Genomic DNA, 16219 nt, shown 5'->3' on the forward strand with positions numbered 1-16219 from the left:
AAGTCAGTCAATTCATCCATCAATCAAACTTTGCGTGATACGTTCACTGACCCTACTGAATAATAAATCAGTGACAGTTGTACCATACTTCATCTATCAAGCAAGCAAGCTATCAATCTTTGTTGCCATCATTCTACAGTGTATATAATCCACTCGATCTTTAATTCATCAAATTTTGCATAATACTTTAACTGGCTCTACTGATCTGATTAAATAATTGACGATAGTTATACCATACTTCATGTATCAAGCAAGCAAGCTATCAATCTTTGTTGCCATCATTCTACAGTGTATAGAAATAACATGTAGAATCACCTTAAATCATTTATTTAATAAGTCAGTCAATTCATCCATCAATCAAACTTTGCATGATACTTTCTCTGGCTCGACTGGTTGAACAATTAATGATAGTTATACCATACTTCATGTATCAAGCAAGCAAGCTATCAATTTTTGTTGCCATCATTCTACAGTGTATATAATCCACTCGATCGTTAATTCATCAAACTTTGCATAATACTTTAACTGGCTCTACTGATCTGATTAAATAATTGACGATAGTTATACCATACTTCATGTATCAAGCAAGCAAGCTATCAATCTTTGTTGCCATCATTCTACAGTGTATAGAAATAACATGTAGAATCACCTTAAATCATTCATTTGTTAAGTCAGTCAATTCATCCATCAATCAAACTTTGCGTGATACTTTCTCTGGCTCTACTGATTGAACAATTAATGATAGTTATACCATACTTCATGTATCGAGCAAGTAAGCTATCAATCTTTGTTGCCATCATTCTACAGTGTATAGAAATAACATGTAGAATTACCTTAAATCATTCATTTGTTAAGTCAGTCAATTCATCCATCAATCAAACTTTGCATGATACTTTCTCTGGCTCGACTGGTTGAACAATTAATGATAGTTATACCATACTTCATGTATCAAGCAAGCAAGCTATCAATTTTTGTTGCCATCATTCTACAGTGTATAGAAATAACATGTAGAATCACCTTAAATCATTCATTTGTTAAGTCATTCAATTCATCCATCAATCAAACTTTGCGTGATACTTTCTCTGGCTCGACTGGTTGAACAATTAATGATAGTTATACCATACTTCATGTATCAAGCAAGCAAGCTATCAATCTTTGTTGCCATCATTCTACAGTGTATAGAAATAACATGTAGAATCACCTTAAATCATTTATTTAATAAGTCAGTCAATTCATCCATCAATCAAACTTTGCGTGATACGTTCACTGACCCTACTGAATAACCAATCAGTGATGGTCGTACCATACCTCATGTATCAAGCAAGCAAGCTATCAATCTTTTTTCGCCATCGTTCTACAGTGTATAGAATTGACATGTAGAATCACCTTAAATCATTCATTTATTAAGTCAGTCAATCCATCTATCAATCAAACTTTGCGTGATACTTTCACTGACTATTGATTAACCAATGAGTGATAGTTGTACCATACTTCATCTATTAAACGATGACGCAAGCAATCAAAGTCTTTCTGTTAATCCATGTATCATTAATTTTTTTCATACCAGGTAAATCCACTCGATCGTTAATTCATCAATTCAGAAAATCAAACTTTTCATGATATATTAATTCAATCATCAATTAGTCAGTTAACGTTGTACCTTACTTCATCTATCAACCAATTAAGCAAGCAATCAATCTTTCTGTTGATTTTGGTATGAGTCGTGTGGTTTTGTTTGAAATCCACTTATTATCATTGATTCGTCGATTCAGTCAATTAAACCTTGCATGATACTCTCACTCATTCAATAAGTGATAGTTATACCATACTTCATTAACCAAACAATCAAGCAGACAGCAGCGGCGGATCCAGATCTTGAGCCAAGGGAGGAGGGCCCGGTTTTTTGCCAGCTTTTCTTCTTTCTACGATTTTTTTTCACCCATGATAAGGGGGGCCCGGGCCCCTCCCTCAGATACGCCATTGGGTAATAAGTCGGTTCTCTCGTCTACCGATCTGTGTATGATGAAGTAACCAGGTCCACCGTGGTTACCTAATTATTTCTTAATCGAACCTACGATCATGAGAGTGATGAAAATGATCGCTAACGATTGACGCTCTCGATTGCTGAGCAACTTCTCTCTGTGAGTACCATATAAAATGTACAGAGGGCAGTGTGGAGAATATGCATACTGGTCATAGGGAGAAAATGGTCCGAGCGCGGCTAGCATTGTTTAGGAACAAGAAGACGGGTTTGATTGGGGTGCTCTTTTTAAACGCTGGTCATCGTCTACCGTCATTTAACTCTACATCAACCAATGGGACGCTACATGTCCTTTGAGGCCGTGACGCTAATAATGTAGCACTAAGTGCTGCAGGCGAGCCAAGGGTTAAAGGCAAGATTTTGGCTGCTATGCTCCGGTCTCCTTCTGAATCGTTCTTTGATATGTTGCCCAAAGTTTATCCCAGAGACATAATATTACAACCGAACGGCGACAAAGGAGCATAGAAATACGCCAGTCCTTTTCGCTGTCGGGCTAGTTAGCTAGTTAAGGTGGTTAGGTGATACACAGACGGTCACAAGCCTTGCTCCCCTATGAACATGTAAAGGGTAAATTGACCAAACCTCAGGGTAACTATAAACTCAAAGTAATGGGACCGTGTAATAGTATACACTTGATGAATGGTCCTGAGGGAAACAGTTAAATTTTGTTTTGCCGAGAGTCGTGATGTTTCCCTCGACTTCGTCTCGGGAAACATCAGGACTTGAGGGAGAATAAAACTAACTAGTTTCCCGTGGGACTATACATTAAGTTCTTTGTTATATATTTAGACTTTCCCTTAAACAATCATATGGCAAAAACATGGTGCGCGCGGGCAACAACTACGCAATTGTATCCCGGTCGGGATACATTTGAATTTGATCAGGGGCACGTAACTAAGAATCAACCAGTCACGGTGTCCGTTTTGTTGAGTGAAAGTCTAGATATACAACAGTACAGGTTATTTGTCACGTAAAATTGTCAGAAGGGCTAATACATTCCGCAACAGTAACAAAAAAAGAGTGATAATAAATTACAGAGGATTACCAATCTTTATTTTCGTACTAGTGATGTAACTCAGGAAATTATTACCGATAGTTTCATTAATAAAAACTTAATGTTTCTTGCATTTGAGATAGTGAACTCTCTTTCAACAGCGAGTAACAGTAGGGAATATTTCTGGAATGGAGAGTCACGATATGGGTCGTGACTGAAATCTCTGTTTTAAAACAATTTTTATTAGCAGCAACAAACCAGCAGTGATTCATGGGGAAAAAATCAGTTAGTAAAGCTGAGGGTATTCGTGCGACGTGCGCAATGTGCATTTTGTGCTCTCCCAACAAAGCTCTGAAAGATGTCTTGAAGGATAAAAGCCGGTCATTAGTTGACTTGTTGTAATCTGTCAAGAAACTTTGTAGCTTCCCAGTAAGCCGATCCAAGGTAATTTTCCTCATTGAAGTCTAGGGTTTGAAGATTAGAAGCGGGAAATCTTGATAAGGGATTCTGAATAGTTCTTGGTGTAAAGGACGAGGGTGTTAAAACGTTTTCCTTGGCAGCGTCTTCTCTCTGGTTCGTATCCCAGTCGACGATCTGCAAATGAAGCATTACAGATTGCGGTATTACTGCGAACAACCAAGATATTTTTTTAATAGACAAGCATTCTTCAATTAGATCTGTATAGATATTCACACAAACTCACACAGGACACTGCGTTGTGATAAACAATGAATCCTAACAATTGATACCCTTATTTAAAAATCTCATAATACACATCTGTTGTTAGGATTATCCCCAATGATACCATTTTACCTATCCTCTAATCAAGGCATAGCCCACGGATCAAATCGAAAAACGTGACTTCCCTTTGCTACTTTGACACCATAGGGCCCCACCCTTACCCGACGCTTAGGAACCAGGCCTAACTAACCTTGGAGACGTAATGAATAGAAAAGGGTGCCGGAAAATCCAAAAATAAAAAACACAGAAAATGTATACACTTAATATAGGTCCTTGAACGCGAAAGGATTTTAAACGCTTTGATATATAACGCGCGCGTTTCGTTGCTAAGGTATGTAAGTGAGCAAAAAGAGAATAAGTTAATATTCAATTTTTACTTATTTTTACTTGGATCTTAAGCTTGTAGACTAAAATGTGATTTTTTTTTTTCTGAATAAATAGTCCTATTAGAATATTTACCCTTTGGCCAGTGAATCCTTTCTCTCCATATTTCTCAAGCGCTCCCTTCATTAAGTCAATTTGAGCAAGAAGAACTTGCCTCTCGTTTATCAAATCGTCCATTGCTCCAGTTTGCGAATTGTTTGTGTCTTGAAGTTCGTTCTCTTTTAATCTTAAACGTCCTTGTAACACGAGCATCTGTTCCTTAATTCGTTGATTTTCCTCTACGAATCTCTGTGCTTCAAGGGAAGTATTCAATGAAGGACCCGTGAAGGTAGCAGGCGATGACTCCACGTTAAACAGGTTTCCAGACTCGCTCTGGATCAGTCCGCCGACGAGAGGTTGAGACGCACCCTCGTTCGCAGGTGTTGAAGTCATAGGAGTTTGAAGCTTCATCCTTTGAACTTCGTCCTCAAGTTGATCGACTTGAGATTGCAAACGCTTGCCCTGTTTTAGCAGAAATTCGTTCTCTTCACTTAACTTTGAGTTTTCCTGTTCAATTCGCGCTTGGTTCTCCCTCAGATCTCGTAACTCAGTCTCTGAAAAGTTATCCGACATACTCTCTTTTTCTCTGCTTTCTTCCTCCTGTTTTTCTCTCACGACTAAAGCCTCTTTTAAATATCGATTTTCTATCTCCAGATTTTCTTTGTCTTGCAGCAATTGTTCATTCTCTTTTTGGATTCCAGGAACGTCAATTCCTTCGGTATGACCAGATCTTCTTAGGCTCTCCGTTTCAAGATACAGAACCTGATTTTGCCTTCTTAACACCTCATTGGCTCTTTTCAGAGCTTGAATTTCAGTTTTCTTTTTATAGAGATCTCTCTGAAGAACTTCCAGCTCTTCTTCGAGCCGACCTTGCTCTCTCATTGACGACGAGAGCTGTTCTCTTGTTTGATTGAGATCTTCAGGTTCTAGAAGACTCGTCTGTAATCCCATTTCGAGTCTCGGTGTAAGCAGAATCTCGTCGAATTTTTCCTTTTCCTCTTTCCGCTTTTGCTTTAAAGCTAAAAACTTCTCCTTAAGCTTGTTGTACTTCTCCTGCATTTTGTTCAATTCATCCTTACACGTTTCTATCTCGTCCGCCAGCTTTCCTTTGTCCATCTCAGATTCAGTTAATGATCTACTGAGCTTCTCACATTCCTCATGCTCGTCAGATTGCGCTTTCTTACTCTGAGAAACATAGCGCGCAAATTGTTCTTTCTCTTGAATCAGCTCGCTTCGAAGTACTTGGTTCTCATTCTTCAGCTCAGAGATGATTCTCTCTGACTTAATTTTATCCTGTTCCGCCTGATGCATATGCGTCAAATGCTTCTCCGTCTCCAATAATACTCTTTCTCGCCCCTTCTGTTCCGTGTCGAGCACAGAGAACAGCTTCGATAATTCTTCTGTCTTTCTCCGAACTTCCTCTTCTAAACCTTTAATTTTCCGTTCGCTTGCCTCGTCTACTTTGAACCTTTCACTCTGGAAATTCTCTTCGAAGCGTTTCTGTGATTTCTGAAGCTCATTGCGTTCAACTTTTATTCTTGTAAGTTCATCAAATTGTGTTCTATTCGTTCGCTGCGCCTCCTCCAAATCGGACCTCAAGGTGGCAACTTCTTTCGTTTTCTTTTTAAGTTCCTGTTTTTGTGCTTTCTGAGATTCACTTATTTTGAGTTGCTCCGAAGTGAGATTAGCTTCATGTGCTATCTGCCGTTGTTGAAAATCCTCTAGCTCTTGTTTCAGCTCGTGAATTTCTTCTTGTTGAGTTTTGTTAAGTTCTTTCGCGGCTTCAAGGTCTGCTTCTAGCACAGCAACCTCCTTTGCGTGCCCTTCAGTTACAGTCAGATGTTCTGCTGTTCTGTTAGCTTCATGCGCTAATCGTTGCTGTTCAAACTCCTTCATTTCTTGCTTGAGTCTGGTTATCTCGTCTTGTTGTTTCTGATGCAGCCTCTGAGCAGCTTCCAAGTCAGCTTTAAGAGTTTCGACCGCTTTGGTATGCTCTTCTCTTGTCATGACTTGTTCCGCAGTGATGCTTGCCTCATGTGCTATTTGTTGTCGTCGAAACTCGTGAAGTTCTTGACTGAGCTTTGTGATTTCTGCTTCTTGTGCTAAATTAGTATGGCGCGCTCTTTCTAACTGGGTCTTCAAATCGGTGATGCTTTCGGCTTGCTCGCGGTTAGCTTGAAGTGCCGTTTCTAGGTCGGCCTCGAGAGTTCTGATTGTTTTTGTAAACTGTTCATTTACGGCTTCTACCCTCGAGGAAACTACATCTTCGTTGCTCTCGGCATTTATAGCTAACTGATCTTTTAAGTTCTTAAGATCTTCGTCGTGTCTTTCCTGCATTTTGAGGATACGCTCTTGGGCATTCTTAACTAAGAGTCTTTCTTGTTCAAGATTTTGGCGCAAGGTTTCAATCTCCATATTGATGGATTCGATTCTCCTTGTCTTTGAAACTGACTTACTTCGCTCTTCCTCGAGCTCTGTTTCGAGCTTCTCAATTTTTTCTTCGTAATCTTCTGCAAGTCCTTTCATCTGCTGCTCGTATTCCAGACCCAAGCCAGTCGATGGATTCGCTGCGAAGGTTTCATCGACTGCTGCCAAAGAAATCATCGGCTCCACGCTTTGAGTTTGACGAAGATTCTCAATTTCTTCATGAAGATCCTGTTTCTCGATCTCTGCCTGTTTCTGGTAATTTTCCAAGCTTTCAATCTTCACAGATAACTTTTCCATCTCACTTTGGTATTCTGCTATTTTTCTCTCTCTTTCAGAATCCCCTTCCATGACGCCTTGCCTGAGATCCTGTAACTTTTGCAGAAGCAAAGCCTTTTCGTTTTTAAATTTCTCGCAATCATCTGTAAGCTTTGCAATTTTTTCATTAAGCCTTGTGATAACTCCTTGCGACTCCACGTGGGCTTCATTAAAATTTTTGCCTTCATTTTCCATTTGTTCGAGTTTTTCCGTAAGTTTCTCAAGCTGAAGCTTGTTCTCTTGAGATTGAAACTCCAACGTATTGTTAAGATCCAGTTTCTCAGCTTTTAGAGTTGCTACTGTATCTCGCATTCTTTCAACTTCATCAGCAATCTTTACTTCGTTCAGTTTTAACTCTTCGGTAACCTTCAGATGATCCGCTTTTTTGCTGGTTATTTCGGAATCTAATCTCTGATTTTCTTCGGTAAGGTTTGCGAGCTCGTTACGCAGGATGCCAACTGAGGTTTTGTATTCTTCTACTTGAGCTTCGGAATTGGCCATTTCCTCCTTAATATGATCAAGCTGGCTCTCAAGATCTGATATTTTTGAGATGTTGTTTTCATCTTGCTTGGCAAATTCTTCATGAGTACTTTTGCTAAGTTCTAATTGTTTCTCCAGGTTTGAAATCTTTGTTTTACATTCTTGTAGTTCTGCTTCGTTGTTGCTGTTTTCTTCTCTCATAACCTCTAATTCATACTCAAGCTCGGCTGTCTTGGTTTGCAAATCGATATCAGTCTCAAACTGTTTCTCGTCTGCACTTTTCAATCTTTGAATTTCACTTTCCAGCTCAGTAACTTTTTGTTTATAGGATTCTATATCTTCTACTAATACCCGAATTTCCTCCTCTTGATTGTCCTTTATCTTCTCCATCTGTGGCTTTCCCGGTTTCCTCGAATTGTCTAGTTCATTGTTGAGATCTGTCACCACCAAATCGTATTCTCTTTTCAGACTTTCATTTTCAGCTTGCAGGGTCTCTAAACTCTCATGAAGTCGCTCAATATCTCTTTCATGAAGCCTCTTCATTGAATTCATCTCTAACTGCAGTTCTTGGTTTGTTCGATCGACTTCTTTCCCTTCAAAGTAGCTTCTCTCAGCTTCCTGCAGGCGCTTTTCGTAGTCTGAGACAACCTTGTCCAGTTTAATTTGCTCTTCTTCTTTCATTTCTTCTCTAAGCCTTTCTTCCTTTTCTTCAAATTCCTTTTCCTGATCCGCAATCATACCCTCCAGAGAATCACGCGCTTCGACAAATTCAAGTCTTTCATTTTCGAGACTTTCTTTCAACTCCTTTACTTCATTCTCGTACGCTTCAATCTGTCTTTGCATTGCCTCCAGATTTTCAGCTTTCGTCTGGTTCTCTTGAGATGTATTTCTGATCTCCTCCTTTTCTTTTCTGAAAACATCCTCCAATTGTTCGATATCTTTAGCATGCTTTTCGTTCATGTCTTCGGCTTGAGTTCTGAGCTCCAAAATGGTTCTCTCCAGTTTCTCCTTTTCACTTTCAAACGCACTCCTCGACTCATCTAGCTGCGTTTCAAACTCATTTTTCATAATCATCAGGTCCTGCGCCATTTGAGCTTCACTGGTTTCCAGCTGACTGGTCAAATCTGTAACCTGTTCTTGTAACTGGTCAATCAGGTTTTCGTATTGCTTCTTTTGAGGGAAATCCCTGGAAGTATCAGCACCAGTCTCCAATTCCTTCAGTTTTTCATCAAACGCATTTCTTAGCTTATCCATTTCCACTTTATGCTCCGTCAGAAGCTTACTTTTCTCGCTCTCGAACGTACTCTTTAGCTCGCTTAGGTTCTCCTGAAATTCAAATTCTTGCTGCTCCATTTTTTCAGTCGCCTCGGTTTTCTTGGAAATCTGGGTCTGAAGTTTCTCCTTGAGCACGGTTATCTCATCTTCATAGTTACTTTGCAACGAGGCCATCTGCTCTTTAAGAGCCTCGACTTCGGGTGAATGATCACGTGATCCCACGTCACTTGAGTCATAATCAGATTCTTTCTTTAATTCGGCGACCCTTTTCCAACGCTCCTCCCTTAGTTTCAAGTCTTCCATCTCTTTCTTAAGCATATCTATCTCGATTTCATTTTCGCTGTTTAGCTCCTCAATTTCTCTTTTGAGTTCCAAAGTTTCTCCCCTATGCCGTGCCTCCATTTCTTGTATGTATCTGTCTTTTTTCTTGAGTGTTTCCTGAAGGGCATCTTGGTCCTCGCTGACCTACAATAAGAAAGAATTGTCTTCGTTGTTGTTGTGGTTTGAGAACTTGCTAGACAAGTCCAGCTGCACCAGGTCAGAGGGGTTCTGGCATGGCAAGGCAATTTCGTTGACGAATAGGAAGAAAGGTCGTCAATTGAGCTAAAAGAACTGTAGAATTCCTGGAGACAAATAATGAGTTATATCGGGCTACATTGTGATTTTGGATACCTCGAAGGCGCGCGAAGCATACCGGGCCAGTCAAGGTCTTTCCATGATCTTTTAATTGCATAGGAAGCTGTTGCGCATGCCTTTATCATAATTATATCTCTACCACCGAGAAACGGTCACTAAAAGTACTTTTTAGCATAGGAATCGAAATGTTGCCTAGCTGGTCAAAGAAAGTGCAATACTGATCTGTAATGGGTAAGAATTTCCCCTTTCTTCGATATTCTGTTTCCAGCGTCCTTGCGATTTTAAATGACATCTAAGAAAAAGTGGCTCTGTGGCTGAGAATATGGTAGAAGAATCTTCAAATCGACATCAAAGACTCACTGAATTTTAAAAGGCTATTGCCGTGGGAAATGGCAAGGCAAGGGCGATTATATCGAAAAAAATTGGCTGTTTTAAAATCAGGACTAAAACTTGGGGTTTTTACGCTTTTCCCAACACATTTGTTTTCACGTTTGACTATGAAATGGCTCGAAAGCTGTTTCAAGAGTTTCTTCGCCGAAGAGCTCTGTCACTAATGAGACAAGCAGAACTAAAACTGACTGCGTACCTGTTGCAAGTCATACGTATTTTTACTCCTCATCATGTCACGTTCTTCTATCAAGCTTTCGCATTCTTCTGACTTGCGTGACAATTTCTCACTGATCCCCTTCAGAGCATCATCTTTCTCTTGAATCTGTTTTTGCAGGTTTAACACCATTTCTGTCAGAAGTGTAGGGTCGTTAGGAAGTTCTGACCCAGAATTTTTGCTTCCATTTGGCTGCAATTGAGAAAGGTTTCAAGAAGCAAGTTAATTTTCCTAAGAGATTAAATGTCTCAAAGGAAATGTTTTGAATATTGCCAAAACTGTTTTATGAGCCGCTTAATTCTAATTTTAGACAGGCATCTTTTCCAAATTCAATAAAGCAATGAAACTTCTCACGTTAGCTTTCAAAAGCATCAAAACCGAACAGGGTAGTTTATCACACTGTATGTGGATAAAATACAAACTTTCTTTATATTTGAGAACTTGAATCTTGCGTGACAACCCTTTGACATTGTGTTGTCATTCTTACAAATTACCGAAGTTTGATTTGTTTTACCCGTTGTTATTTCTCAAATCCTTATCCTGGTAATGATTATTTCAAGAAAGACTGATTTTGAAAACAAGCTGTCCCATTTTATAAATCACTGGATGTACATATTTTCTGCAAATAGATGTAAGAAAATCGCTACCTAGTGACCTGATTGCGGTTTAATATTTCCGCTAAAACGAAGGCGATATTCTGCTCTGAACTCTGAAGCACGGGAACGTTTCAATGTATTCGAGCGGGTGCTGATCGAAGTGGTCTTGCTTCAGGAAAGAGCACGGGGAAAATAGCGAATCAAGGAAAAATCTTTTCGTAAATACCTGCACACATCATGTGAAGTTAGGTATACTATTTACACAACTTACGATTTGTCGGTTGTCAAGTAGCTGTTACTTGACTTTCATGTGACGATCACAAGAATTTCACGAGTCCTCCAAACGACGATCGACTTCACAAATATACGTGACAGCTCTTTTGAAAAGTTTCACTCACCTTTGAAGGTATTGGTATGCTAGAATTCGCATTTAATGACGCTGATCGCGCTACGGGAGTTGCTGGTGTAGTTCTTTTCACAGGAATGCTAGTTCTTCCGGCCACTGGTATCGACGATCGAGGTTTCCCGGACATTTTTCTTGGCTAGTGATTTCGAAGGTATTCAAAATTGGTTATACTCTCCTCGAAGTTAACGAAAAGATACTTATGTGGCTTTTCTTTTACATGGGCGGCATAATATCATCCAAAATATCAACTTTCGCAAGTAGACGCGCATCTGTTGTCAAGTGAATCGAACGCTCAATTAATATTCACGCTTAACACGCCGAGATGTAATTAGTATTCATCTGTCAATCAAGTGTATCGGATCAATTTCAAAGGAGTGATAATTTATAGGTTTGTAACAGGCACCTTTCACTAATTACCATGTAGTTTTAAGCCAATAAGGTTTACAAGTTTTTTTTAGGTCAGCCACGTAAATCAGGTTTTCTTCTGCCGAGATTTGTTTAACAACCTAAAGGGATGTAATTACAGTCTCACTCGTTGATGTTATTTTACGTCAGATTTCAACCCAACACGTAGCATCTTTCAAATGATAATTGCAAATCGTAGGCAGCCACGTTCGGAATGATAAACAAGAAAAGTAGCGGAGAAGCGGAACTCAAAAGGATCGACCTGTAAGAAATTGTTTTGTTTTTGTTTCGTTTGTTTGCTTGTTTGTTTGTTCCAATGAATTTCAAAAAATTTTCCCGACGGCTGCACCATGCCGCCGCAGTTGAGTCCTAGCATAGACGTAATTTCTGTCAATACAATAGCCGCACTAAAATGGAAATCTCGTTTCCAAAGAAAGGTCCCCCCGGAAGTAGATATCTTTAGTAAACGAGGAGTAAGACACACGAAAGACCAGTGGCTTTAAATGTGCGAGAGCAGCAGCAAACCGATCATTTCATCAATGGTAATCATGCGCTCTGTTGGTTTCACTCTCTGGTTCTAGTTTTTCTAGCCTTCGATACCCATCTACTTGTGTCTCCAGTTTAAAGTGGATCTGGAAACAACTCCACCCTCCCCTCCCCTCCCCTCCCCTCCCCTCCCCCCTCCCGTAGTGGGCGTCCAGCAAAGAAGAAAACCTTAGCAATATCGACTGCTAAATAGTAAGGATGCCTATTAAATGGTAGGCTTTGTGTCTCCTCTTTCTTTTTTATACTTATCTAATGATTTCTATATCTGTAATATCTATACCTATTTCTATAAGACCAAAAGGGACTAGAAGAATCAAACGGCTTCCCTTTTTCGTTTTTGTCAAAATAATCACTTTAGACTGTTTGCTGTGAAATATAATTTGATAAAACAGTGAAAACCATAATTTTTCTTTTAGGCAAATTCATTTCACAGGTACGAAAAATTCAGTCAGCTTATGTAAATAGGAAACGACACTCTCGTCAAGTTAGTTCATCTCTTTCAACATTGTAAACTTGGTTTCTAATATAAAATTTAATAATGTGTTACAGTTCCATGACACTGATATCATCTCTTCCTTACAAATTATAAAATTCAGCTGCTTTTGGACTGTACTTTTTAATTCAGCGTTCAGAACTCAACAGATGCCAGGAATGACCCAGTCTTATAATAATCTAACATCGTGCAGAAAGAAATGCACCTGCTCCTGGTAGTTTTTCCGAAAAGTAACCTGAAATTAGCTGCAATTAAGTTTAAACAAGAGAATAAGAACCGCAGTTTACAATCTCTTGGTTTGAAGAAATCAGTTTGCTTCTGCTGCTAAGTAAGGGAAGATTTCATGTCGATTCAGGCTGAATCCAGTCTCTCTACGTCAAAAACGAAATAATAAGCAGCCTATCAATGATTAGTGGTTTAGTGCTTTCCTGCGTGAAATCAACCAATGTTCCTCACTAAAAGATGGTATCTTTCTCACTTATTGTTAGATGCAGTAATTTACAAAATGCCTTATTGTAATCTGAAATGAAGGGCTAAGATAGCAGTGACAACAACATCCTAAAAGATGTCATTTAATGTTTTTTTTTCGGTCGTAAACATGTTTTGTAAAGAAGTTATGGTTTTTGGAAAATTTCTTTGTAAACTGAAAATGGTCCATTTGATGGCCAGAGATCGGATAAAAACGAAGTCTTTCACCGTGTTTGCCGAAATAAAGCTGAGAATGATTTTGCCTTTTAACTAGTTTAATTAACTTATATCAATAAACTTTTGAACACTGCAAACGTTTCACACCAAAATTATTGTTCTCCTGACATGAAGGAAATATCATGTTATCATACCTTTTGTCATTTTTCGAGTTAAGAATGTAACTTTTGTCATTTTTCATTTGATAAACCGTTAAAGTCGTTAACACAGACAAGGTCTTAGGAAGTTCGTTTACGATCGCCATATATAATTTTTACGCTTTTCACCAGAATTTTTGAAATTGAGAATATTATGTTCTTTGACTCAGTTGATTGACAGTATGTCGGATGATTTAAAAGGAATCAACTAGTTTATGTCTTTTAAAAGTTGACTTATCATGCCATCCTATTACGACAGCAGCATTTCACCAATCATTGACCTCTGTTCTAGGCTGCATGGTGCATTTGTTTGAAAAATGATGTCGGGAGATGTTTCACTAAATTATTCCGTTTCCTGACACTTGAGAAACACGGAAAGATACATTTGTCAATAGCAGAAATTATCTGACCGATTCTATAATCTAAAATTCTCCAATTTCCGTACAAATTGTCAGACGAGGAAAATACTATTGAAATATTGTATAAACATTACGTAAACTTTTAGAAACTGTTGGATGCACTAAACATTACTTTTTTGTGGCAAGCAGTACTGTTTGGCCAATCTTTTATATCCAAAAGGCTGTCATTGTATTTGTGAATTTTCTTGTGATTTGCTGGCGACTGCTTTGATTTCCACTTAAAAAGCATATTGTGGCTTGATTTCACTATGAAGCGAATCGCCTTTATTCTTCTGACAAATTTGCTCTTGGTGGAAGGTCGCAAACTCTCCATCTGGGAAGATGAAAAAGAGCGAAAAGCAGATCTTGATGAGAGAGAACGAAGGATGCCTCAGGTTCGTATTGCTTTCAGTTTAAGTCTTCTGGTAAACAGATAAGGTTAATCAGTATATTCTTTTTATCTCAACAAAGTTTTTCTCGTATGATCGCTTTTATTCGTCTTGCTATGGGCATAAATAATACACACAGAAAATTTCTCGTTGTCTCAACCGAAGAGATTCTATGTCAGTCTGATAGGATAACAAATTCTGTTTTCCCTTATGCTACGACTCTCTAATTCCCCTGCCACTGTTTACAGTCTTACAACAGCTGGTATTAGATCAAGGTTTAGACTGAAAGGTTTCAAGATAAAATTAAAACGCTGCTTGGTGGAGAAATACCTGTTTTTATTCCTCAAATCCCGTACATCTTTCAAATACAGACAATTTCTTTGGAGTTAACGAGTACCCTTTCCATAGTCGTGCTTAAAACTGTGATTGCCATTTGTTCCTCAGCCCTAATACAAAGCACAACAGCATACTAAACTGTTTCTATTCTAAATCATCAATATGTTCCAATGATCGGTTTTACTGAACAGATTTCCTGGTAAACGGTATTATGGACAAATAATGCTTTAACTTGACGAACGAAAACGTGAGGAGAGGCAGCCTAATCCCCTTAGCCAGAGGCTCGTGTTAAAAACGCCCGAAAAAATGAAAATGCTATAGTTTATCCTTTGAGTCTTAGGTAATAACTGTAAACTTACTCGTTGTTAGTACTGCAGATCCAACGATGACTGTGGTCAGTCTGGTTGCTGCTTTGAGTTGACCCACGAGTGTTTTCCGCTAAAAGGAGAAAAAGAGGCGTGTTTGCCGGAGGTATCCAGATGCATACTCTATATAGCTGCTATTATCTGATTTCCTTACGTTCCATCTTAAATTGTAACGACTTCATTCTTACGGTTAGCTTTTTACATGAATATCTAAAGAAGTGCTGGATTATATTCGCTTTGTTTTACTTGCGTATGACTTTCGTGTAGAAAACTCCTTTCAACCAATCAGACAGAAAACTGAAAGCAAACGTGTATTAACAGTCACTCATGTTTTTTGGCTTTGATTCTTGAAGTGTTACGTATATTTTGTCCAAGTTATATCACTGAATCCAGAGAACAGTTATTTTCCATTATAACACGTCCTTTGTGAGTAAATCAAGATGTTTGCAGAAGTTTTGTTCTCAACAGTTCAGAGGACGAGCTCTTAAAGCTATATGTTTTATAATTATATTTGACTTATTCAAGAAGTTTATTGAATTTTGGGGATTCTCGAACTCCTGAGATCTGAACAATCCCCTTCAACTACCACTCTCATGGTGACATTTCCAGTTAACATCCACGATTTACTAAATGTCACTATTCTTATGAGGTTTCTCACAGAAAATGAGTTTAAATTGTGAGGTTAGATCATATAAGCGTTAATCACTCCTTATAGTGGCCGAAGAACTCTGTTATGTTTAGCCAGCAGGCAAATGGTAAACTGAGTTTAATAATTTCTTTTTTTTCTCTCCCCAGTCCTGTCCATGCAAGCCAGGTCTCTCGTGTACTCCTATCGGAAAGTACCCAGGTCAATCGTTTTACCAATGCTTGAAACCCAAAATTCAGCACGACCCCGCTAACATGGCCTGACCTGCCGAACAATAAAGCGCACTCCACATCTGTCTGTTTCATTCAGATATGTATTAATAAATGTGAAAATCGATGACGAAAAGAATTAATTGTATGGGTGTCTATACAAATACTTTATTTATCTGGTGTAAATCTGCCAGCGTTCTATACAAAATATCGTCGATTGCTATTCATTCCATCTGGCAAAACTAGATATTTCACGTTGTTATGCAAATTCTCGAAGTGGGCACAAACCTTTGGCCTCTGGTGGTCCAAAGTCCAAGGGTTCTAAATTTAGAATCAAGCTTTAGTCAGGGATCTGAATAACAACCTCGAAGTTTCAGGAGTAGAGTCTCTGATCAGTTGTCCGATGTGTTTGAAGTCAGTCTCTTGATTCGACCAGCAATGGCCCGAGCTGTTTTTATCAATTGATACGATGAAATTTGGGATTTACAATGCATGTATAAATCCCCTTTTCTGAGCCACTGCCAGTCGGAGGCAAAGTCTTTACGGAAAGGCTACGTAATTAGATGTTTCCTTTGTTCGGAATGGAAAAACGCCGACGAAGCGAAAACAATCGTTGGAGTGCTTTCTTTCTAGTCCTTGCAGATCAGTGATC

General features: G+C 38.8%; 2 protein-coding genes across 2 annotated transcripts; one reads left to right on the top strand and one right to left on the bottom strand.

The window, feature by feature from the left end:
* Nucleotides 1–3082: 3082 nt before the first annotated feature.
* Nucleotides 3083–11234, bottom strand: LOC131798645 (trichohyalin). The gene is made up of 4 exons (XM_059116348.2): nt 10931–11234; nt 9919–10128; nt 4236–9161; nt 3083–3629 (listed from the first exon to the last, which is right to left on the bottom strand). Exons 1-4 carry the CDS (start codon nt 11063–11065, stop codon nt 3420–3422), a joined length of 5481 nt encoding a protein of 1826 aa, XP_058972331.2. The 5' UTR covers nt 11066–11234; the 3' UTR covers nt 3083–3419.
* A 2393-nt stretch (nt 11235–13627) lies between these two features.
* Nucleotides 13628–15694, top strand: LOC131798646 (uncharacterized). Its single transcript, XM_059116349.2, has 3 exons — nt 13628–14017; nt 14717–14818; nt 15508–15694. The coding sequence occupies exons 1-3, from the start codon at nt 13892–13894 to the stop codon at nt 15619–15621; spliced, it is 342 nt and encodes a 113-aa protein (XP_058972332.1). The 5' UTR covers nt 13628–13891; the 3' UTR covers nt 15622–15694.
* The last annotated feature ends 525 nt before the right edge of the window (nt 15695–16219 follow it).

Source organism: Pocillopora verrucosa, chromosome 2 (assembly GCF_036669915.1).
Source record: "Pocillopora verrucosa isolate sample1 chromosome 2, ASM3666991v2, whole genome shotgun sequence".
NCBI classification, from domain to species: domain Eukaryota; kingdom Metazoa; phylum Cnidaria; class Anthozoa; order Scleractinia; family Pocilloporidae; genus Pocillopora; species Pocillopora verrucosa.